Source organism: Copadichromis virginalis, linkage group LG4 (assembly GCF_057382275.1).
Source record: "Copadichromis virginalis isolate Kocher_CV1m ecotype Utaka linkage group LG4, C_Virginalis_male_GT1.1, whole genome shotgun sequence".
Taxonomy (NCBI): domain Eukaryota; kingdom Metazoa; phylum Chordata; class Actinopteri; order Cichliformes; family Cichlidae; genus Copadichromis; species Copadichromis virginalis.
In genome coordinates, this window is record NC_140621.1 from 32,481,234 (window position 1) to 32,505,385 (window position 24,152).

General features: G+C 39.7%; 1 protein-coding gene, 1 long non-coding RNA gene and 1 pseudogene across 4 annotated transcripts; 1 reads left to right on the forward strand and 2 right to left on the reverse strand.

Annotated features, from left to right (window-relative positions):
- Positions 1–356: 356 nt before the first annotated feature.
- On the reverse strand, positions 357–2,533 carry LOC146711926 (uncharacterized). Its single transcript, XR_014920224.1, has 2 exons — positions 611–2,533; positions 357–528 (listed from the first exon to the last, which is right to left on the reverse strand). It is a non-coding gene; the product is annotated as an uncharacterized LOC146711926 (long non-coding RNA).
- Positions 2,534–5,336: 2,803 nt separating this feature from the next.
- On the forward strand, positions 5,337–8,801 carry LOC146711927 (amine sulfotransferase-like; annotated as a pseudogene). The gene is made up of 6 exons (XR_014920223.1): positions 5,337–5,556; positions 5,659–5,858; positions 6,455–6,581; positions 7,420–7,514; positions 7,613–7,784; positions 7,863–8,801. The product of XR_014920223.1 is annotated as an amine sulfotransferase-like (transcript).
- On the reverse strand, positions 8,539–16,876 carry eif3d (eukaryotic translation initiation factor 3, subunit D). 2 transcript variants are annotated; one of them, XM_085454977.1, is made up of 16 exons: positions 16,762–16,876; positions 14,748–14,873; positions 14,614–14,659; positions 13,394–13,530; positions 13,217–13,302; positions 13,055–13,127; positions 12,429–12,544; positions 12,208–12,340; positions 11,967–12,114; positions 11,503–11,633; positions 11,308–11,393; positions 11,054–11,183; positions 10,177–10,319; positions 9,801–9,993; positions 9,624–9,717; positions 8,539–8,657 (listed from the first exon to the last, which is right to left on the reverse strand). In XM_085454977.1, exons 2-16 carry the CDS (start codon positions 14,868–14,870, stop codon positions 8,644–8,646), a joined length of 1,653 nt encoding a protein of 550 aa, XP_085311103.1. In that variant the 5' UTR covers positions 14,871–14,873; positions 16,762–16,876; the 3' UTR covers positions 8,539–8,643. The 2 variants fall into 2 exon arrangements, with proteins under 2 accessions (XP_085311103.1, XP_085311102.1); XM_085454976.1 differs by having other exon boundaries at positions 12,429–12,550.
- Between the last annotated feature and the right edge of the window lie 7,276 nt (positions 16,877–24,152).

Sequence of the window (24,152 nt, forward strand, 5' to 3'; positions counted from 1 at the left end):
AAGATATAAAAATAGGTTAATATACTTTAGATTTAGTAAAAAGGAATACTATAAGAAGCAATTAGATATAAATAGAAATAATAATAAAAGATTATGGGAAATCCTGAACAGTGTTATAAAATGTGGGACTGGACAAAAGAACTATCCCAAGTATTTCATTTGTAATGACCATGAAGAATACAATATGGATGTTGTGGCAAATAGTCTCAATGAATTCTTTGTAACTGCTGGACCAAATTTAGCAAGAACAATCACTCATCCTGGGAAAGCACAGGAAAAACCCGATACACTGATTGTGTCACGGTCTGGCTGGCAGACCGTGGGGATGTGGGGAAAGGAGGACCCAAAACGCAGACTCTGCGATGCAAACAGTGCTCTTTATTTACAGTGGGAAGCTGTAAACACAATAACTCCCCGTTGCTCCCTCGAACCCCGTGCGCGTGCTTCCCTCCGATATCTGTGCTCGTGCTCCCCGCTGTTGTGTTTCCGCACCCCCGTGCGTGCTGCCTCTCCGGACCACTCCTCCTCCTGTAGGGAAACCAGAGACGCAGCCGTCAACACTAACCAGCACATATACGCACAGCACAGACCTACGCTAACACACACTGACTTGGTAAGATAACTCAATGATCCCGCGTCGGTGGGAGCTCCAAGACTCTCCTAAGTAGCTCCCCCGACGAGCCCTGATCAGCGGCAGGTGTGTGGCTTCGGGTGTGGCCAGTCCCTCCGCAGGGCCACACCCCTCAGGCCTGCAGGTGGCCGAGCTCCATCCTCCAGGCACACCCGCAGACATACACACCCATACCTCGCCTAAACATATGAGTGGGACACAGACTAACACAGCACAGAGAAACACACATATGTACACGCACAGAGAAGGAGAAACGACACCAAAAATACATAATAATAATACGCAGGTCCATGACTGCCCAGGGATCCTGGGTCGCCCAGTCCCAGGACCCTGACAGATTGACAGAAATCCATATTCTATGTTTCTCACAGCCGTTGATGAAAATGAAGTTCTTGAAATTGTCAAAAAATGTAAAAATCACAAATCTTTGGATTGTAATGATATTGATATGATAGTGGTTAAAAGAGTCATTGAGGCTATTATAAAACCATTTACATACATCTGTAATTTATCATTTCAAACTGGTCGATTTCCAGACAGAATGAAAATAGCAAAAGTTATACCTCTATACAAATCTGGAAACAAACACCATTTCACAAACTACAGGCCTGTCTCTTTACTACCTCAATTCTCAAAAGTTCTTGAAAAACTGTTTAAAAACAGACTGGAAAAATTTATAGATAAACATAAACTACTCACTGAGAGTCAGTACGGATTCAGATCAAGCAGATCAACATCATCGGCACTATTAGATTCAATAGAATACATCACAAATTCCATAGACAAAAAGCAATATGTGGCTGGGTTATTCATAGACTTGACAAAGGCATTTGACACTATAGATCATGATATATTAATAAGAAAACTGGAACGTTATGGTGTCAGAGGGGTAGTTTTAGATTGGGTCCGGAGTTATTTAAGTGACAGAAAGCAGTTTGTGAAAATAAATGGTGGTTGCTCCTTATGTATGGACATTGCTTGTGGTGTACCCCAAGGGTCAGTTTTGGGTCCAAAATTCTTCAACTTGTACATTAACGACATCTGTAAAGTGTCCAAAGTATTAAAAATGGTTCTCTTTGCTGACGATACAAACATTTTTTGCTCTGGTGATGATCTGCAGAATTTATTGGAGGATATGACTAATGAAATAAGTAAAGTGAAGTTCTGGCTTGATAAAAACAAATTATCATTAAATTTGAATAAATCTAAACTTATGTTATTTGGAAATAGTAGTTTAAATACTAATGCAAAGATTCAAATAAATGGTGTTGATATTGAAAGAGTCAGTGAAAATAAATTTCTGGGGGTAATAATAGATGAAAAACTTAACTGGAGAGCTCACGTAAGATATATTCATTCCAAAGTATCACGAAGCATTGCAGTACTAAACAAGGCAAAACAGGTATTCGACAGAACATCACTTCATATTCTCTACTGTTCACTGGTTTCACCATACTTAAGCTATTGTGCAGAGGTCTGGGGCAATAACTATAAAACCACATTACATTCACTTTTTACTCTTCAAAAGAAAGCAATTCGAATCATCCACAATGCAGGTTATAGGGAACATACAAACCCACTATTTTTGCAGTCTGAAATATTGAAAATTGACGATATAGTGAAATTCCAAACAGCACAAATTCTATTCAAAGCAAAAAATAAAGAACTGCCAGGTAATATTCAGAGTATGTTTTTTTTGAAAGAAGGAAGTTATAATTTAAGGGGTTTTTGTAACTTCAAAACAATGAAGGTACGTACTACAAGAAAAGGCTTTTGTGTTTCTGTTCAAGGAGTGAAACTATGGAACAAACTGAATATGGAATTAAAGCAATGTCCAAACATAAAACTGTTCAAAAAGAGTTATAAAAATATGATCTTCTCGATCTATAAAGAAAAGGAAAATATTTAAATTAAGTGAATGTCTCTATTTAAAAACAAACAAACAAAAAATTCATGATGTGATATTATAGTATATAGTATATCAGAAATCTGTTCACTATTTTTATTACAAATTATATCAGTAAGGAAGCTGACTAAATATTCACTGATAATTTATGGGACAGGGGTGGGATTAAATAAGTGTATACTTCTTCCCACTCCCTTTCAACATGTAAATTAATCAGAATGTTTTTTTGTATGTAATTTGTATAGTATATTTTTTTTCTCTCATTTCTTTTCTAAATGTACTTGTATATTGTTCACATGTTGAAATAAATTACCAATCAATCAATCAATCAATCAAACTGTTACTGTCCCCCACCCTCATCGCCTAGCTTTTATTTGGGGATGTAACAAAGTGGTGGCTCGTCTGGGATTGGAATGAATGAAAGGAATTGAATTGATTACAAGTGTGAACAGGTGTTTGTGTGTTGTGTGAGGGTCGTTTGACTAGCTGCTGCTGCTCTCCCCAGCTAGCACAGGGGAGTGTCTAGCTGAGCATTTGCTCTTCCTTCGGACACTCGTTTTTTGTTTTGTCTTTGTTATTTTTGGAGCAAACCCGGGTGGGGATGAATTCTGTTGGGGGTAGGCTTTTCGGTGCCTTTGGCACTTGATGATTTGCCTTTAATGTGGCCTCGAGCCTGGTATGCTCCAGAAGCTAGGTCAGGCTAAATTCTGAGTAGGCAGGACTGGGGGGAGTGTGGGTAGAATTTTAGTTAATGTTTGACTTGACACAACACATTTTATTGTGTGTGTGTGTGTGTGTGTGTGTGTGTGTGTGTGTGTGTGTGGCGCCCAAATATTGATGACCCCTCATTCTTCTGTGTGTAGTTTGGTATTTTTTGTTTTTTGTTTTTTTGGCACCCTCTGATCACCTAGATTGCTCACTTATTGTTGGGGGAGACCTCAACTTTGGACTGAATAAAGAAAGACAGGCTCAGTACAGCTGGAACTCAGCATAACTGGCAATCCCACAAATATAGTTACACAGTATTTGAGCGATTATTTACTTTGCGACACATGGCGTGGCCTTAATCTCAATAGTGGGGAATATACTTTCTTCTTACATATTGTTAACTAGTGATGGGCAGATGAAGCTTCATGAAGCACTGAAGCTTTTCATCAAATTGGTTCACCCCAGCACAAAGCTTCTTGAAGCTTCATTTGCACTAGTAGGACATCTACTGGACGTAAAAATATTGGCATGAATTTGAAGAGCGTGGCCTTTTGCACACAGCCTGTAAATGTCAACAACAAAAGGAGTGTGTAAAACATGTATATTGTAGTGATGGCAGTATACTGTGTATATTTATACTGGCAGTATGGAAAATGATTATTTGGAAAGGTTTAAAATGGAAATGATCATTTACTGTGAGGTGTGGTTGGGGTGTGGACAGTGGTTGTGCTTTTGTAATGTTGAGGTATGGACAGCTACACACTGAGGCGTAAGTCCTGCCCATATTTTATTCAGTAAAAACTAAATTTTCACTGCTTTTATGGCCTTTTTAGTGGGGAGAACATAGCTCGGATTTAATGATTTAACAAATCTTTTGAATCCTTTGTCCTCCACAATGCTAAATGGCTAGGAGTCCTCAATCACCATGCTAACCAGGTCTTCATCTATTGAAGATTGTTCTCCTGAGGAAAGACAATAAAGACAAAGCACAAATATAAATATCACACACGTAACTTATAACAGCTGTATAGTATTGTTATATCATTTAGTAACATTACTGCATGCTATATTATCATGGCATTTGATGGCTCACCTGGTCTTGCTCCACAATCGGTGTTCCCCTTATTCTCATGCAAAGCTCTGTAGTGCCTAAGCATGGATGAGGTGTTGTTGTTATATCCCAGCTCCCTGGCACATAGCAAACACTTCACCTTGTACAAAAGTAACGACAGCTTAACATAAATTGTATTGCACCATCAGTATTATGAAAATACGTCTTCTGTAGAAATTTACATACACCCTAAAAAATTATTCAGGGGCTTAGTAAATATCATTATAATTCTAAGTTAGATGACCTTGATTAAATCTTTGAAAATCACAAACGTGTTATCTTGAGTTGAAAATACTGAAAAGAATGCTTAAATTTTCAACACCAGTTTGAGTTGAACTGAGCTCTTTTGTTCAAGTTTATTTAAAAGAAAAAATTCTGTATTTGAAACACAGGGTGCATTATTTAAATCTACTCAATATATCTCATAGAAAGTACTCAAAATAAATGAGACACTGGTATTCATACTTATCATTGTCTTTAACTTTAATTATTAATGGTTCAAAATCAATATAATTTTGGGGCGACGAGTGTATGCACCCCATGTGAACTCCAGCCATGGCATCTTCTGTGAGTTGGTAAAATATTCATTCACATGCCCATCCAACTCATAGATTGAAGTGATGATCTGCTGAGCCCATATGGTGCCTTTTGAGGAAAAATGTATTGGATATCATATCTGACCAGTGGATCACTCTGGACAGAATAAAACTGCAAAATAATGGGATGCTACAGAGATTTCTCACTGACCTGATTTTGGATAAGACACGAGGAACACATCGCTGTCTCTTATTTCAAAACTGAAGAGAGTCTATGTACTCTGCAGTTGTGTAACTGGAGAGAAAGTTATAGTTCTTATACCGGCAGAGACGGTTACCGAGCTGCTCCATCTTAGTTCCGAATCACACAGGCGGATAAGGAGAGACACAGTTTATGTAGTTCTTCACCCCATGTGGCAATAGAGATCGAAAATGTGACACATTTTCAATCTCTATTGCCACATGGGGTGAAGAACTACATAAACTGTGTCTCTCCTTATCCGCCTGTGTGATTCGGAACTAAGATGGAGCAGCTCGGTAACCGTCTCTGCCGGTATAAGAACTATAACTTTCTCTCCAGTTACACAACTGCAGAGTACATAGACTCTCTTCAGTTTTGAAATAAGAGACAGCGATGTGTTCCTCGTGTCTTATCCAAAATCAGGTCAGTGAGAAATCTCTGTAGCATCCCATTATTTTGCAGTTTTATTCTGTCCAGAGTGATCCACTGGTCAGATATGATATCCAATACATTTTTCCTCAAAAGGCACCATATGGGCTCAGCAGATCATCACTTCAATCTATGAGTTGGATGGGCATGTGAATGAATATTTTACCAACTCACAGAAGATGCCATGGCTGGAGTACACAGGGGATGAATACACTCGTCGCCCCTCTCCACGGCTCTTCACATCACATCTCCCCCAGGTTCTCATGCCTCCAGGACTGATGGACAAGAAGGGAAAGGTCAGAGCTGTATAGACGCTCAAGCAGCCTGAAGAAAGAGCAGGTTTAGAGATGTAGTATGACAAAGTTCTTTAAGTGGTTAAAAATATAATTTGCTCAGTATTTATGAGTAATTGTATGAAATGATAGATACATTTGTTAAAGAAAAGCAAAATTTTATTGAAGTTTTACTGTTAAGGAATGGCATTAAAGGATTAGAGGCAGTATTTGTTCATATGAAATTCAGATGTTTTTTCTTAGTCAGTTACATAGCACTAATAGCACAAATAGCACACAGCTTTTTGAAACATAGACACTCCTGAGTAGAAAAAACAAACATAGCAGCAAGTAGAATGCTCAAATGAAGCTTCAAAATGTGGTTTCCATATCAATGGGTCACCTTATGGTGACAACATCTAGCTTTGATATACAGCCAATGAAAACAAGTTTGCTTATAAAACAACTGTATATATAAAACTTCATATATAACTTTATATATAAAACAACTCTTAAAACTAGTAGAAATTACTAAACTGCTCAAACTCAAGATATTGTTAAAGAATGAGTGATTTTGAAAGTGGCATGGATTCTGTTTTTTCGTTTTGTTTTTATGTCAGATTGTGTATTTGATGAGGAATCCAAAGGACAACATGGTGTCTTACTATCACTTCAGCAACAGCTTTGCAGACCTTGAGACCCCTCAGAGCTTTGCTCAGTTTTTCGAGTGGTACCTGATGGGAAACAGTACGTGTCTTCATCTCCACTATCTGCCTAATGATGATGACCAAGAAGAGTCCAGGTCTGATAAATGATAACAGATATCAATGTGATCAGGAAGAACTGAAATTGATTATTTCAAACTGAACTGTTTGACATACTTACCCAAGTGCACAGACTAAGGGATAATAGCACATCCATATAGAAAAAAAAAAAAATGGCTTTATAGTCAAAGGAGCTTGCAAAGAAAAGCGTCTGGACTTCTTTAAGTTACTTGAAGACGTTTCACCTCTCATCTGAGAAGCTTCTTCAGTTCTAAGGTCAAATGGTGGAGAGTCCCAGATATAAACCTAGTGGGAGTATCCCCCCACAGAGGGACAAAAGGACCCCCTGATGATCCTCTAATCGCCTGACCCAAGGTGTGAAACTGGGTGTGGGTCCCAATCAGCCAGAGTATCGGGTGAGTTCATTGTGAAACCTGGCCCCACCTTATCATGCGGATTCCTGAGATCAGATGAAGAAGCTTCTCGGATGAGAGGTGAAACGTCTTCAAGTAACTTAAAGAACTGTCCTAATTTAGTCATTTTTAGCTAAGCTTTACTCATTATTTTTGAGGCAACGAGTTTCCTTAATTTTTTTGAGTTCTGGGAACTAATTAGATTTTACAGTGTATACAGCATTATTAGCATGATTAATAATAGAAAGTGTTAAATTATTTTTGAGTTTTGTCCATCAGAACCAAAAGGGTGGATTGATCATGCCTGCAGTCATGCTGTAGGTAACAACTGACTGTGACATGTGGGTTGTATCTGAACTCAATAAAATGACAATGCCAAATAACTGGATGCATTATACCACTATACAGTTTTAGCATCATCCTGGTTTGACCATGTCAGGGAGTGGTATTCAAACAGAGACCAGTACAACATCCTCTTCCTGACCTACGAGGAAATGATTTTGGTAAGATGTTTCTTTACACTTCTGTTGTTCCTAAGGAAACACTCAAAACTGGCAGAGTTTAAGGTTCTTTTTCTGTTGCGTTCTTGCTTTTATTTCAGGACCTCAAAGGATCAGTGAAGAAGATCTGCAACTTCTTAGGGAAAGACCTGACTGAAGCTGCTATCAGTCAAGTTGTGGAAAAAGCTAAGTTTGAGAACATGAAGAATGACTCGAAAGCAAACTATGAGCACCTTCCACCAGAGCTGTTCAGTGGAAAATTCCTGCGTAAAGGTAGCATAACAGACCTGCAGCTGCTGTGCAGACAAATGTGATATCAGGGTATCAGGTGTGTTTTTGTCTTCATTACAGGTCAGATTGGAGACTGGAAGAACACACTGAGTGTTGCACAGAGTGAAAGAGTGGATCAAGTCCTTCGGGAGAAACTTGGTGATTTGCCTTTAAAGTTCATCTGGGAATAAGCAGAGCAGCTCTTCAGGGTCTCCCAGTAAAAATACTGGCAGTGGCATGTTGTACACCTCAGGCCTCCTAGTAGACACTCACAAGATTTTCAGTAAACTTCATCTCTGTCCTGAGGCCACTGAGATTTATACTCACCCAACACTTTTAGTAGATACACCTGTTATCAATTTGAAAATCCTGTGTGGCTTCATTCTCGAGTTATCACATTTACAAACTGTCCACCTGTCCGTTCATTAGGGTGACAAAAATATCCCATCAGTGTTGTAAAAAAAGTAATAGTAACTGTTATTCAAATATTAAGTAAATTCATTTTCTTCTTTTATGAAAAAAATCAAACAACCATCAGACTTGTCCCTTGCAAACAATTTCCCGAGTTTATGTTCAGTCACTTGCTTCAGATTATATTCGAGCATCTTCTGACTACTCTGCCCATGAGCAAGCAGTTTTCAGTCACATCCACTCCTTGTTTATCAAGCTCAGTGTTGTGTCCGTTGTGCTCAGCTATAAAATGCTTTATGACATGTTTTGAACTTCAGTACAAGAAATAAAACACAAGACATTAAAGGTAGTTGTATAATCTGCTATTGCCTTTATTGAATGTCAAAAGGAATTCACTTGTTTCTCAGTGAAGGATCAAGGCTGTTTTGGTCACTGAAGCTGACTCCACACTTCAATTATCATCATCTGAAATGAAAAGGGTTCAACATAAGTGCAAGAAGAATCTGATTTATGAACAATGAACACTCAAAAACCAAAGACACACAAACTTTGGAATTTATAATTAAAAAAAAAAAAAAGTGCAGACAAATGCATTTCTTCACCGTGGAATTGAATTATTTCATTTATAGCATTTGAAAGATGAGCTGTTAAAAAAAACCCCAAAATGTTTCTTTGAGGTTACAGGCTACTTTTTCTTTTTTTTCCTTTTTAACTCTGAGTAACTTCTTGTGACCCCAGAGGTTCATGTGATTGGATGTTCCAAAGAAAGTGTTCAAAAACAATGACAGCAATCATAAATAAAAGAATATGTCAAATAAAATAGCCACTGGTCATTTCATAATCACCATGTTTCTTGTTAATGCAGCATAAGGGAGCCACTGGAGAGAAAAAGACCTTCTCAACCCCAGAAACAGACTTAAGAATTAAGTTTTATAAAAAGACCAAAACACTAAGAGAAAATGTGATTTTATCAAATTCCAACAGTTTCTTGGATTTTTACAGAGTTTATATCTGTTCTCTGACAACTAAGCATGCAGTCTGGTCCAGTACAGATGTGATAATGTTACTCCACAAGGTTACACCAAAATGGGCTAAAAGTGACAAAACACTCAAATTTGAGCACCAAACACTGAATGTGCAAATGTAGCATGCATTACAATCCATTTAAAAATATGAATTAGTTAATCGACTGGCATTTGTGGCCCTGACCAATGAGGGCAGCAGCACCGTCAGCTGGTCGGGCACATCCCTGCTGTCCTGTGTGTAAGAAACATTTGTACCTGAAGAAATCCTGCACTTGTATTCACCGCTAACACACACCAGTGACAGAAACCATTTTCACACCAGCACCAACATGTTAAACTGGAACATCCTGTGCTTCCCACACAAGCTTTAGTTCAACCTCTATTTAAAATAGGAGCTAAACCATACCTTCTTCCTCCTCGTCTTCTTCATCCTCCTCCTCTTCCTCATCTTCATCAGAGCTGAAGGTCCCATCAGGCAGGCTGTACACACGGATCACTTGCTGTAGATGAGAAACAGAATATCAGCTTGTGAGCTCACACACCTCCCAGCTGCCTTTCAGTTCTGCTCTCTGCGCCGGCTCACCTTGTTCGGGTCCTTCAGGATCAGGTACTTGCCCTCGTCCAGCTTGAGGCAGATGTCGATGACGCAGCGCAGGATTCCCCAGGCGTTCTCCATGCTCAGGTTGATCTGGCTGGCGAATTCATTGGGTTTGAACTGCTGGGTGCCCAGGATGACGTGGCGAGCAGAGTCTTTCACGTGGTACCGAGAAACGTACCTGGAGAAACCACAGAGTGATGCAGAGACAGTCAGTCCAGCTTACTGCCTTGGCCTACGAGCACTGCAAGAAGGAACTGGATTGCTCCTCAATCAATGATTGGTGAAAAACCTTTTTCTGCATCTTAATATTTAAATTAGCCTCCTCTCCTTTAACACACAGAATCGGAATCTCGCTCCTCACCCCAGTTTCAGGTACTCTGATCCAGCCAGCATGGCGCAGCAGGTCCAGCGCGCCAGTTTGTAGCTGTTATTCTTCAGCTCGGTGGCCAAGACGGCTCCTCTCTGAGAGTCCAGCTTCTGACGCCAGTCCACACCATTACAATACTACAGGACAAGACAAATCAGACGCACCAAAGCTTACAAACAGAACAGCATATACTTAGCTGAAGGAGGAGGTTAACTGCCTGTGAACAGAGGAGTGGCTCTAGTAGCGGATGCCTTAAAAGCATCTGGAATAACAAAACTGCCTTCATTACAGCAATATTTCACAGAGTCTGAATCTGGAGATGTGTCACCACTTCTGATTTTTACTCACTGAAAATTCACATCAGACAGATGCAGCTGAGAGGTACAACCATGGTTATTTTTAACACAGCATAGACTCTGTTCTGTGTGAGGTGAAACATCTGGAAGGACCTATGTCTGTATGAGAGCTTGGTCTCCAACAATAGACTCAACCCACACACATAGCTGACCATAGGTTCAGAAGCACAGAAGGAGTCCTACTTCCTTTTGCTGACATCTAGTGATCAAACATGTGAAGTACAGAATGCAGCAGTTTTTAGAAGCACGTGAAAAAGACTGAGAAAAAACACATTTCTGTTTTTTTTGGAATTGCCATTTAGGCCTATTTGTTTTCTCCAGAGCACCTTCTTTCCTTATTTTTCTAAGTTTTTGTAAAAACGGTCAGGGAGATATATCGAATACATTTTAAGCTGAGCAGATGAAGACGCTGCACCTAGCAAGGGCTTTAATTATTTCGGGCCATTTCCTCGACTAACAGACAGATGAGCCTGACTGACTAAGCTCTACTTCATTAAACCCGTTTCCTGTCTTACCCTGGAGTCCCACTCATTCAGAGTCTTGACGTTAATGAAGGACACTTCTCCACTGGCTCCAGTCATCACGCCATCGTGCTCACAGCGGACGATCAGATCGATGTCTTCTCCGAGCTTCCAGTGACGGTACCTTTAACACAAATACAAAATATCAGGAATTAAACCCAGGAATATTTACTACAGCAGTTACAACAGCCTCTTGTTCTGCTGGAAAGATGAGAAATTACAAATTGGTTTGAAGCTACTGAACATACCGGTAAGCCACAGATGCCACCTCACTCTTGTCCATATCCTCCTCCACAAATGGGTTTGAGTTAGGAAACTTGTAACGGTCTCCACCCTACAAGAAAGAAAACAAAGACCACTCACTTTCATGAGCCAATTTTGTTTAAGGCTAGCTTAGCTTAGCACAGAAAGGCGTTGGGGCTTCCAGTCATGTGACTTCGTACCATGCGTAAACACTGCTGGCTGAAGTTGTGGTTAATGTACGTGGCCTCCATGGCCAGGTTGCGAGGAGAGTTGAAGGAGTTGCCCTCATCCTGGGGAGGCTCGTTGGCAGTCTCACTCACAGTTAGCAGATCTGAGGGGAACAGTTGGAGATCAGAGCGTCAGTATGGCTGATAGAACTCAGTCATGTTCACTGGTGAATGTTTTGGGGCATTTTTTCCCCACAATGAGAACGTCTTTCAGGGTTGTAAATATATGTTACATTCAAGTAAACAAAATGCGGGGTAAATAAAAGAGTGGTTTAAAAATTCTCATTGCAATCCTTCAAATTTTCTTCTCTGCAGAAAAACACCTGGGTCATGAGCTGTTCTCTCAGGCTTTATTTACAGTCAAACTTGTTTTTCCGAGCAAACTAAGTGTAAAACATCAGAGTGAAACCAGCTGCTGGTGACTACAGGTCGCTCACCAAAGTCTGAGTTATCTCTCTTGTCGAAGAACAGCTTGTTGCCCACTCTCTGCACGATGATGTCCCAGGAGTTGACTGAGCGCGTGCAGCACATCAAGGTGGCCAAGATGGCATCAGTGGCAAACACGTTACCCTGAGTCTTAGCCAGCTGGAGGGAGGAAAGAAATAAATAATCATGTAAGAAAGCTGCCAAACACAGGGTTCAGACAGCAATGCATTTTCAGGCAACATATTTTTTTACCTTGCGGATGACGGGGTCGTCGGTGGTAGTAACAGTGTGGAAGATCCTTTTGATGCTCTTCAGCTGCTTCTCGTTGCGGGTGGTGATTCGATCAAAGGCCTTATCGTAGTACTCCAAAGCACCACAGCACTCACTGCAGGAAATGAGAAGTGAAACCTCATCATCACCTGCATTTCCCCCCTATAATAATCTATTACAAACAGTGGCTCAGCTTCACCTACATGTCAAGGGGGTCAGACACCTCCATGTATCTCATCTTCATCAGTCTGGGGAAGTCCATCTCCTCCTTCACCTCCCAGTCACTCCTAACCTCCACAGAGGAGTCTCTGGGCTTCAGCTGCGCCTTCGTGAACAGACAAGGATGTCAAGAACAAAGTCAATAACACCACAGTACAAACACACCTTTGAGTCTTAAAACCTTGAGATCACATTATCTTTAAAAATGGGTTTAAACATGATGTGAGCCACAAAAGCAATCATACCAGAAAAAAATGTAATTCTTACTGTTGGCAAGGGCTGAGATTTAAAGCAGCATATGCTGACATTACTTTGACTGAGATGCACTACAAAACTAGCCAATATTAAATGATACGAGGTCAGGCTCACTGGGATTTATTTACTTCTTAAGCTTATTTGTGAAACAGCCAGAGTGTGAAACTCAAATTTACGCTGTGGACAATATTCTTTCTGGACTTCCAGTATCAGTTTACCTTCCAGTTATTTTCTCGATTAATTGTTTACATCATAAAAATGAAAAAATCCAAAACAACCTGAAGCAAAAACACATGAACCTTCCCATTATTACATCACAAAAAATTGAATTTATATTTCAACAGTAAATAAACACCTGGGATTTTTGGTCCCATTTCTGACGGACACCAAACTGCTTTTGGAACTTCTTCTGCAGCCGCATTCGCTCTCTGACAAGACAAAAACATGGGATCAAACTTCAAGATGTGACGATTTCACCGCCTGTGACCAAAAGCGTTCAGATGTGCTCTCCTCTCACCTCTCTTTCTGCTTAGCGCTCTTCGGGAGCGTTTGCATGTTGAACTGCGTCATGTTCCTGCGGTCTTTGTCCCTGCGCAGGTTCCTCTGTGAAAACAAAAACATACTGTTACCAAAGTCCTAAAAGGTTAGATTAAAAACATTTAAATATCACCCACTCTGCGACGATCTGTCGTACCTGAGCAAACCTCATGCGGTTCCTCTGGTAAGCCGTCTTCTGGGTCTTGGCAGTGTCCACCAGCTGGAAGCTCGTCTCATCCTCCTCGTGAAAGTAGGCGTACTGACTGCCGCCTCCAAACTGAGAGGAATATTTATCTGAGGACAAAATAAACATAAACAATTAAGAAATCAGCAAGAAACCACAAAATAAATTGAAGGTTTTTTGATGATGTTTGAAATGCTTGTGCAAACAGAAAAGTAAATCAGAATATAAAAGAGAAGAAACTGTGATATCATACAAATAAAACAGATGTTGTGGTCTAATCCTGCTGATATTCTAATGAAACACAAGAAATTATCTTTTCCACATAATTTAGGTGTAACAGATTCGCTTGAAAACCAGCTACATTCAAGTCTATTTTCATCTAAAAACTTTATTTTAGATATAAGAAAATCAAAGAAAATCTGCCAAATAAAACGTACCAAAGAGGCAGATTTTGTACAGCTAGGGCTGTTCGATATCGCGATATATATCGGATGATGATAAAAAAAACGTCTATCATTTCCTATCACGCTATCGTTTGTTTCGTGGTGTTGTGAAATAAACTGTTTACGGCAATATTTGTTCATGGTTTTGATGGTCACTGTAGTGGCTATATTAATTTCTTAAAGTTCTCTCTTTCTCTTATATTTAATATAACTACACTACAGACGGACAAGCGCCTGTTTTTATGAGTTGTCATTAGCAACAACAACGGTAAAACCATTGCGTGGCTCCGCTGTCCGCTTGTTTGTTTTCCATGTAAACCTTTCACAATAAAGCTCAAGATCCTGTTGAGACTTTTCAAAATAAACTGAATCATGTGAAATAGTATGCAGAGAGTTTATGGATGAGAAGCAAAAAGAGCCGCCAGGTGCTAAAAAAATAAACCTTAGACTCAAACGTTAGAACAGGCTTTTCCCCGCAGCACGCCGTGTAATAAATACAAAGAAAACATCGGCCGTTACAACCTATGTGTAAAAATGTATAGTTTCATGCATCGTTTAAAACACTCGACTCCAGGTAAAGGACGCCCAGCTGAAAACACTTCACGCCAAGTCGAACTGCCCGAGATTCATCGAATTTACAGAAAATGTTACATTTTTGTGATTCATATCGTTGTCAGGACGATAAATGTCTTATATCGGGATATGAGATTTTGGTCATGTCGCACAGCCCTATGTACAGCTGTGACTTACTTGTGTATCTCTTGTCTTGGTAAGTAGCTCCGGTCCAGTCTGCAACCTACCAAACACAAAACACACAAAGTCAGTAAAAAAAACAAACCCTGGAAAACCTTTTTCCTCTTTTCAGAGCAAAACTGATAACAAACCTTTCCCAGACGATCTCCTTTGCTGAACGGCTGGTAGGGCATGTCTTTAAATTTCTCAGGGACCGCACAAGGACCCCAGCCGGATGGGTTGTCCTGGATCACAGGGGCGTGGAACTTCGCCATGGCCTGAAGACAGAGGGGAAACGGAAAAAGACGACAAACCCTATGAGACCAAACATTAAAAACCTTCTGGGTCTAGCTGACTGATGGTACACATACAGGGTCTCAGGCAATGAGCAGCACTGATTTCTTCAGCAATGCACTAAAAGAAACAGGCATTGATCAGCTTGCGCAGTGGGCTAGTCATCACTGACCCCTGAAAGTCAACTCCATGATTTATGGCTATAATACAACATATTAAAACAGTGACAGGATTCTTCAGTTAAACAAATTTTCATTTTAGTTACAATTTTGGCTTCCACTGATTGTTAAAACCGAATTGCAATAATTATTTTCTTTACAACAATTGCCTTGTTTGAGTTTTTATTTCATTTATCTCCTGCATAATTAGCCAATATAAGCAAGTCTTTGGGATAGTTTCTTCCCACATTTCTCTTTTCTTTAGGTGGTGGATCTAACTGATGTTTAGTTGTGGTTTGCCCCTTCTCAATTTTTGTTTTTTTTATCATTAAATGCTTTTAATGTGTCATGCTGTAGTATTTCCCACCATCTATCAACAAAGAGATTTTGGATCCCTTTGACAAAAACAGAAAGAGAATTCTGGTACATGAGTGCCTAAAAAGTACTTACATAGCTCGTGAATCAGTCATTACAGCTGTATGATCAACATAGGATCCTGCAGTACACCACTTGGGATCCTATGGTACAAGCTGTTGCCTAAGCATGTAACAAACACCTTTTGAGCTATTAGCGTGGGTGGAGGGTGTCTCTGTTACTCTATAATTAAATCAGCAGGGTGCCGTGGGGTTTCTATACCACAATGCTGTTTAATTACAATAAAGCAAAACAGAAGGGCTTTTGAACAAAAATGAATGTGTGTGGATGCACCCCAAATGATTTTAGTGTGGGGCAGTTTGACCTGTAGAAATCTGGTCTACTTTTGACACTCAAGGCTCAGTTACAGCACAGCAAATGCTGCATGCCCCACAGACATGAACCACAGGCCACAAATACAGTATTTAAATGTTTTAAATGTTGATTGACCCACAAGTGGGACATCTGGGCCATTTCAGATGGACCTGAGGTTGCATTCATCATACTTATCCTGAGTCAAGCCTAAATATAGGCCAAAGGAAGCTGCAAATGTAGGCCACAGCTGGGTCAAATATTTCTTTGTAAGGTTTAGGTGGTACAGTTAAAAAAAAAACAGAGTAAAGGAACCGGTATTGTGTTGAGCCCTTCAAGATAACATCTGGCATGCTCCCACCAACAAAGAACCGCTCTGTGGCTAAAATAAAACATCTCCTACTAACGCGGTGTCTTTTAAGACCGATGAACAAAGACCAATCAAGACAATCTCCAAAGCAGATTGAGTGCGCAGTAGACCTGACGTGGATCATTTCATCATCCTGTAATGCTGCATTAAAGTTGGTAACATAAAGTAATGATCGGTGCTCACTGCTGGTACATTCACGATTCTAAGATTTCAACCATAAGCACGTCCAAGGACATTATTTTATCGTTTGATTTGATGTTTAAGATTTGTGATATTAAAAACGAATAAATGGGCTCTTTACGGGCTTTCGGTAGCCAACTGGTAATAATCGCTGCTTAAAAACTAGACATACTAAGACTAAACGCACAGTTGCTAACTTGAGATCAGCCAGTGTAATTATTTAAAAGAAATAGAGCAGCATTGAAACGCTTTTTCTGCACCGTTAGCTCATTGTGGCTAACGCTAACCCTAGGCACCGCCAGGTGGTCATGCTAGCAATGCTAAGCTAACCGGGTGGAGCGCGTCACGCGCGTAAACACAAAACTCTGATGTTTGACTGAAAATGCTGCTAAAAACAGGCGCTTTTCACACGTCTGTGTGTGTTTTCTCTGCTCTTACCGTGAATTCTGTTTCAGTATATGGAGTCTTTTAATCCGGCAGTTTCTCTGACGCTGCTCTGCCCCAACACAGCGCCGGTATGAAAGGAAGTGCGAAGGGCCGTATAGCGCTGTGTTTCCTGCAGTGTTACAGCAGCAGCCGACGTAGTACGTCAGTTGTTTGTTTGTTTTTTACCGTCGTCTGAAATGAGCGTTCCCTAAAAAGTAAGATAACTGCTATTTTTACATTACATGAAAAAAAATACAGGTTAATGTATGTAATTTTAATAATTAATTAGGCCAAAGAGCAAATAAATGGTTGAATGGCCTTTTGAAATGTTACTCTCAAATTCTATGCTTATGAAGTTTAATTTTCAATATTGTTAAAGAGAAATACAACAATCATTCATACATATATACTGTAGATCTTTGGATGTTATATAATTTTGCATATTACTACATTTTTAGCCAATTTTATTTGGGTTTCATTGGCTAATTTTCAAGAGATTTTTTAAATCCCTTTGCGTTAGTTACGTGTCCTTTTATTTTGAAAGAACGCATCGGATGTAAAGCTATGCTATCACGTCTAACTTGACAGCTGTTGTGTGCTGCAGTTCAGGACGTCACCGCTAGAGGGTACCAACTACATGTGTTCCTGCTAGCGATCAACGACACAATCAAAAAATGTTTCCAAAAAAGCCTTAAATACTGCGGTTTGTCAACAGTGGTGGTGTTTTTCAATAATTGCAACAATAATCACTCAGACGTTTTGCTTTTAACAAGTATTTAAAAACTTTTCTTGTCAAAAAGTGCTGCAATTTCCCACTTTGACCACAGGAGGGCAGTGAATACTTTACATTGTGATCACCCACGGTCTCCACAAACGTCCAAAATATATATTTACACTTCCGGGCGCAATTTCCAAAATCAAACATTTAAACAGTTGTTAAAATATCAAAAAACAAGGTAAATGGGGTAAATATTATGTTTTCTTACATTGATGTGTAGAAATACATTTGAAACTACAAATTATATCCAATATTCACAGCCTAAAATACCTATACTTTCTAAAAAGCATGGAATGAGTATTATTTAATTAATTTTGTTAAGCCATTTAAAATAGGAAAGTATTTCCATATGGTCAATTTTATATGGTGATTTTTTGGTATCTTAATTTTTGTTCAGTCAGTAGCAGAATCCTGGTAAACCCATCCATTCATCCATCCATCCATCCTGAGGGTGTCATGGCGTTTGGTTACTGGGACAACAAACTCAGTTTTGAGGTTCTTTTATTTGCATTTTATGCTATTTTTCACTGCATGCACATTTATTGCACTGCACTTATCTGACAGTTTGCAGATTAAATAAAATTTTATGGCTTGATTTAAACTCCTGTGTTTGAATATAAATGGAGCCTTTGGAAGCAGCTGTGAGTGATGGTGTTTCTCAGCCTATTTGTTGAAGTTCTTTGTGGAACTGAACCAGCGACAACTAAAAACAAGCACAACTGGAGCTGATTAACGTCAGCCAACAGTTACTACCACTGAAACTCCCGAAAGTCAGAAAGGAGATGAGACGCTCGTCAGAGCTTTGTAGCAACAGAACAGGAGACAGCCACATTACAAAAATCATTCAGAGGATTCAAAATCATTCTGCAGATCAATATGTCATGTTTACAGATTACTCCGGAGCTGTATGCATCACCACGCTGTGCAGTCACATTTGTGGGGAGCTGCACGTGAACCTGCAGCAAAACAACACTGTTTGCCAGCTGAGAACTAGAGGTGTGTGTGTGTTGTGTGTTGAAGGCTGGCCTGGAGGATTTGTTAATCTGTATGAGTAACACCTGGACATGTTATTGGGTTAGAAAATGCAGAAAGTGTCCCTCATCCAAGGTCCTGCTGTTGCGTTCCATATAAAGTGCTGGTTACTGAACCTTGCCACGTGTAAGTTGTTGTTTTCTTTCCTTTTTGTGTTTTGTCTTCTCTTCTTTTTGCCATTTCTGAGATGGCCTGTGAGGGTGTAGCTCACAGTGTTGGACTGTATGGACTCAACTGGAGCAACTGGAGCAAAGTTCACCTTAGAGGAAAACAGGTTTCTTTTTCTTTTCTCTCTCCTTGTTTTCTCAGCAGATACAAGATTCATACAGGTTCCATTTATTGTCAGTCCACCGTGTTTCATCTTGTCTTTTTAATGCTGCTTTATGCAAGTAATTAGAGCTTAATCTCATACACGTTCTGTCAAAAGTGCTTTAGAAATGTAAATCAGACGCACATCACCTCAGAGGCCTCGAGAGGGGCTTCTAAACGAATCCCCAATCCAATTAAGATGTTACTCATGTGGCGCAAAGGTCAGGAAATCTGATTAAAACAGAAAAAGGATTCTGTGTGCGCGACTGTTGTCAATTTGGCAGAGAGAAAATGAATTCTCCTGCAGCAGCGTCAGCCCTTCCTGCTGCTCAGGGATCAGTCGGGTGATGAATAATGCTGCCATCTTCGCATATCTGCAAGTCTTTCTCCACATCTGCATTCTCGTCTCCGACATGTAGTCGAGCTCGAACAAAACCACAGATTCTCACTGTGTAGACAACAGATACAGCACTACAGTGAACTCTGCCATTTTCCTTGTTTTGTGTGTTGATTATCTCCCAGCAGCTGGGCGGTGAGTCATATCAAACTTGCCCACAGTCGTCCTTCCGGGATTTCTGGAGCGGCGCTGACAACAGATGGTCAGCACAGTGTGTGCTAAGTGATTTTATTATGTATCTTGATGGATGTATGAATTATTTCTGTAAACCAAAAAGAATATCTTTTACACCCTCACACAGAGGGTGTTTTGCTAGCTAGGTGGAAAGGAACAAGACAGCCGCTGTCTGACGCAGAGGTGTATTTTTGTCAGACTTGGTGTTTCTTTGCAATTTTACAGCAGCAGCAACATCTTTCACACGACTTTGTTCTAAACCAAAGGTGTCAGACTCAGTTTTACTGAGGGCCACCGTGGGAAAATCAAGTGCCAGACATATACAGTTTACTGGCTCCAGTTTAATGAAAAATCCTTGTTTCTCAGTTTTTTCAATTAGAAATTAAACACAGGTCAGGGAAAAGTTACACCATGGAAGAGAGTTCAAAACTCTTTGGATTTTGTTCACAAAAGAATGGGGAAACTGGAGCGTGAGGAAGGCGAAGCTTTCAATTTTAGATCTACGTTGCAACCCTCACCTGTGCTCACGAGCTTTGGGTAGTGACTGAAAGCACAAGATTGTGGTGAGGAGGTCAAACATCTGGCGGGAGCTCAGAGAAGAGTTGCTGGTCCTTCCCGTCAAAGGGAGCGCGCTTCATTGGCTCAGGCGTTTGATGAGGATGTTCCCAAGAGGTTTTCCAGCCACGACCAACTGGAAGGAGAACCCAGGAGAGATGATATGTGTTGAATGGCCTGTGGAAGGCCTCAGGATCCTTCAAGGGGAACTGGAAAGCGTTGCTGGAAAGAAGGATATCTGGGAAACCTTGCTAAGCCTGCTGCCATCGTGACCCGAAGATGATGATTGATGTATGTTGAAGGAACAATGGGCTGGGTGGTCAGTTCCTTAATCTTAATTATGCAAATTCTCATGACCAATGATCAACAACCACTGATCAAAACCCACTGTCAAGGACCATTGATCACTGGCCATGAGTACCATTCACAATTGTTCCTTCAGTGGGCTGGTTTCAGTCATTATGCAAATGTGCTGTTTATAAGATTGGGGAAACCTGCAGTCAGCTGAGACTGAAGAAGTCATTTGGATGAGTGACGAAATGTTTCTCCCACAAAACGCTACGTCCAGATGAACAGAATCAACTTTTCTACTTACCTGGATGATTGATGAGCATGCATCAAGATGATTGATGGATGGATAGAAAAGAATGTATTCTAGTAACATTTTCTCAAGAAAACTGCCATTTAGCTGTTTCAAGGTAGCAAGTTTGAGACATTTATTGGTAAAGAATGAATAGTGAAAAACTAGCAGGCTGGAGGTGTCAACGTTCTGCAACATAAGTGTCAAAACACAGGAGGTCTCCCCGAGTGAGACAGGGAGCTAACGGAGCTGCAGATGAGGAATATTGTTTGCAGAGCTGAGTGATAAACTGTGTCAGTCTTATTTGTGTTGTAGGAGACTGGAGGGGGGTCCGTGGGCGGCTGGAGGCAAATCAGAAGTTAGTAAGGGGAACAGGCAGAGCGTGGGTAGGCTGGGGAGCAGGTGATTCCTTTCTTTGACAGGTTACAGAGAACAAGTGATGAAGTGGGCAAGTTTGCTCCACAGGCAGCAGCCGAGTGTGTTTCCGAAGGAGGAAAGATTTCCAAGACAGCTGGGAGCAGGAAACCAGGAGAGGCGAGGAGAGACGGGATTATTACAGGCAGATGATTGCAAACAACAGGTAACAGCACAATGTTCATCACAATAGTAATGACGATCTGCTGCAACCTCCAGCACTTGATTAATAAATCAAGCTGGACCCAGTGAGAGGAGCCAGCGCAGCAGCTCCACTTGATACTGACATCCACCTCACACCAAGCTGCTTCACAGCTGCAGGAGGTACAAGATAATTATAAAACTAAACATCCTGAAAATTTAAAAGCAAAAAAGTAAATCTTTAACTTTCTTTTTGAAAACGTCTACAAGTCTTGCCGAGCCCGTTTTACAGGTTTGGACCAAGCAACTGGAAAACAGAGTACAAAAACATCTTCTAATGTCCTGCCTTAGACATCATCATATCATCCCACAGATAATGTAATAACTGAAATAATATAAATAAAAATGAATAAATAAAAGAAAGAAACACCTAAACGAGCAGATTTTTATATAGCTGTTCTTGGGAAAGCAAAATGTATTTGGCACCAGCGTGCATTCACATCACAAATCTGATTGGAAAAGCTGTCACACAGGACAGGATTTAAAACAAATGCCAAACTTTACAGAATTAAAAGGCATTTTATACCATATTTATGTTTTTGTCTTCTTCATAAATCCTGATTCTTTATAACTCATCCACCTGGATGCTGGAGTTAGGGGCATGGCCTACTTTGATTGGCAGGTGTGGTGACTCACCTCTGCTGCTTGGAGTCACTGATCATGAACTCTCCACTGAGCATTTCCAATAATAATGTGGCTCCCTGTGCAGGACAGAGCATCTCAGAAAAGTGTGCTTCAGCTGTGCTGAGTTAAATTCTAATATTTTGTTATTCTGTTGCTTCAGTGAGCAGAAGAATCTGATTCTTTGTGTTTCGCATATTCACTTTGAGCGTGACAGCTAGCCTTAGCTGAACGCTATTTTTCATCCCAGAGTGAGTCTATAATCAGTTACATTTCATATCAACACAAAAGTGTAACCATTATTTATTATCATTATATTTTCCACTGTGTTACAGACAAAAGCTGTTTGGTTGTAGACGTACACGAGGCACTACACATTTGAAAAAGCATGTCATTGAAGTCTGAGCTATCCTCAAATGTAATATTTTTTCAACATTACACAGAATTTATGGTTATTCAACATCTTTATGTAAGACTTTGATGTCTAAAAACGTACCATTTTTACCATTTATCTGATATTTAAGACACAGAAATCACATGCAGCACACCTCACACAATGGATTAGGGGGAAATAGAAAGATCTTTTTAAAACAGTTTCTATAAATATGAAGCTTTTTTCTCAGAATCAGGACCTGGTGCTGCTTTCCAATTGAAGATAACCTCATCTTCCTAAAACATAAAACACTTTAATGTGTGTAAACGTGTGAGTATGATGGCTTAAAGGAGTACTTTGCAGTTTTCCAACCTTCCCCTGTTATGGATCAAATTAAAGAAATGTCAGCAGAAATGTCACCCATCCTTTCACACCTCTGAATCATACTGAAATGATTCATATTTAATGAAATCATTATTCCCTCGATTCTTTCCAAGATAACGCTGAAAAACAGATGCTCTTTAAGCAGGCAGGGAGGTCTGCTGGGAGTCACTGTATACGCTATAATAGTGTTTAGATCAGTTACAATAATCCCCTATAAATTATCAAGCTTTTACGCATTTAATGTGAACATAAACTATGACATCACGCCTAAGCCCTGATATACTATCAGCCGCACAGTATGTAAGTGTAACACTGTGGGCATGTGTTAACCACTAAATACTAACATGTAAACTCAACTCATGTTTAAATGGACTTTCTCTGCATTTTTTGTAAAATATATGAATTAAAATCTGTAAAACAAGTAAATATGTGATGTCATATTGTCTTTAAAACACGTTTCTCAGTTTTAATGATAATTTTGGACAAATAATGATGAAAGTAATATTCAAAGACATGTATCCTAGTGTAAAGCAAAACTTGATATCCAGCAACACAAAAAAGCACATTCTAGTGTAGCGTGCACATTTTCTGTTAATAAATGATGGAACCTGCAGACTTTTTTGCAGTAATTAAAAATAAATGTGCCTCATTTAAAACTGATCACTGCTTGTAGTAAATAATCAATAAAATTGATAGTTGATGCAAAAATGGGCATGTTTGTCTGAAAAAAGGAATATAGCTGAAACCAAAGAACTAGATTTAGGACAGAATCAGCCCAGAGAGCAACATCCATGCTACCCGGTGCTTCACCATCCTGGCAATATGAAGCTTAAATGCTTTGGTGATTGGGTCTTCGTCATGGCTGCGGTTCAAAGTGGGCTGGTGCTACATGTGCTGAAAAGACACTGAGCATTTGAAGGACAAATTACTTCACAGTTCACTCTCAAAGTGATTACGGTGAGGACAAAAGGAAAGACAATGAAGACAAAGGGAAGCTGAAGTTTGCTTCTGTTATGCAACAGGCTGCTAACACTCATTCTCCTTTAAAACTGTTGTTTACTGGTATTTATGTTTAACCTTGTAATCATTTGGCTTTCAGTAAGAATGATTCAACTTGCATGACTCTTTTTGAACTGCAGCTTTCTAATGAAACATAAATATCTTTCACTAGTTTTGTGCAGTTATTTTTTATTATCTAAATTTGTATTTTTTTAATTTATTGGACATTTCTTAAAAATTCCACAAAAATCATTTACAATTATAAATAATTTTTTAATATTATAGGCAGCAAAAGACAATTACATGTTAGCCTGCAGGAGACCTGTGACTCCTTTATTCAAAGTCAAACTAAAGCCAGACACTCAAAAAAAGTAATAAAAGGCCTTTATTCTGCAAAAACCCAGCCAAAGTCCAAATTTGTCAGGTTTTTTTTTTTTGCTTTTTTGCTTCCTAAAAAGTTCTAGATACTCTGTGCAAAAAATTGATCTGATTAATAAATTACATTTTTCAGCCATGGTTTTGAAAGATATTTCCAGACAGTGAAGTCAAAGTAGCAAACACAGGAAATATTGGGAAGTTCCTCGTT

Excerpts from the sequence above, each read along its gene's own strand:
- eif3d (XM_085454976.1), bottom strand. The coding sequence starts at position 14,870 with ATGGCGAAGTTCCACGCCCCTGTGATCCAGGACAACCCATCCGGCTGG. Across the intron at positions 14,660-14,747 it reads AAGGAGATCGTCTGGGAAAG|GTTGCAGACTGGACCGGAGC; the intron begins GTTTGTTATCAG and ends TGTGTTTGGTAG. Across the intron at positions 12,341-12,428 it reads GTGTCTGACCCCCTTGACAT|TGAGTGCTGTGGTGCTTTGG; the intron begins GTAGGTGAAGCT and ends CATTTCCTGCAG.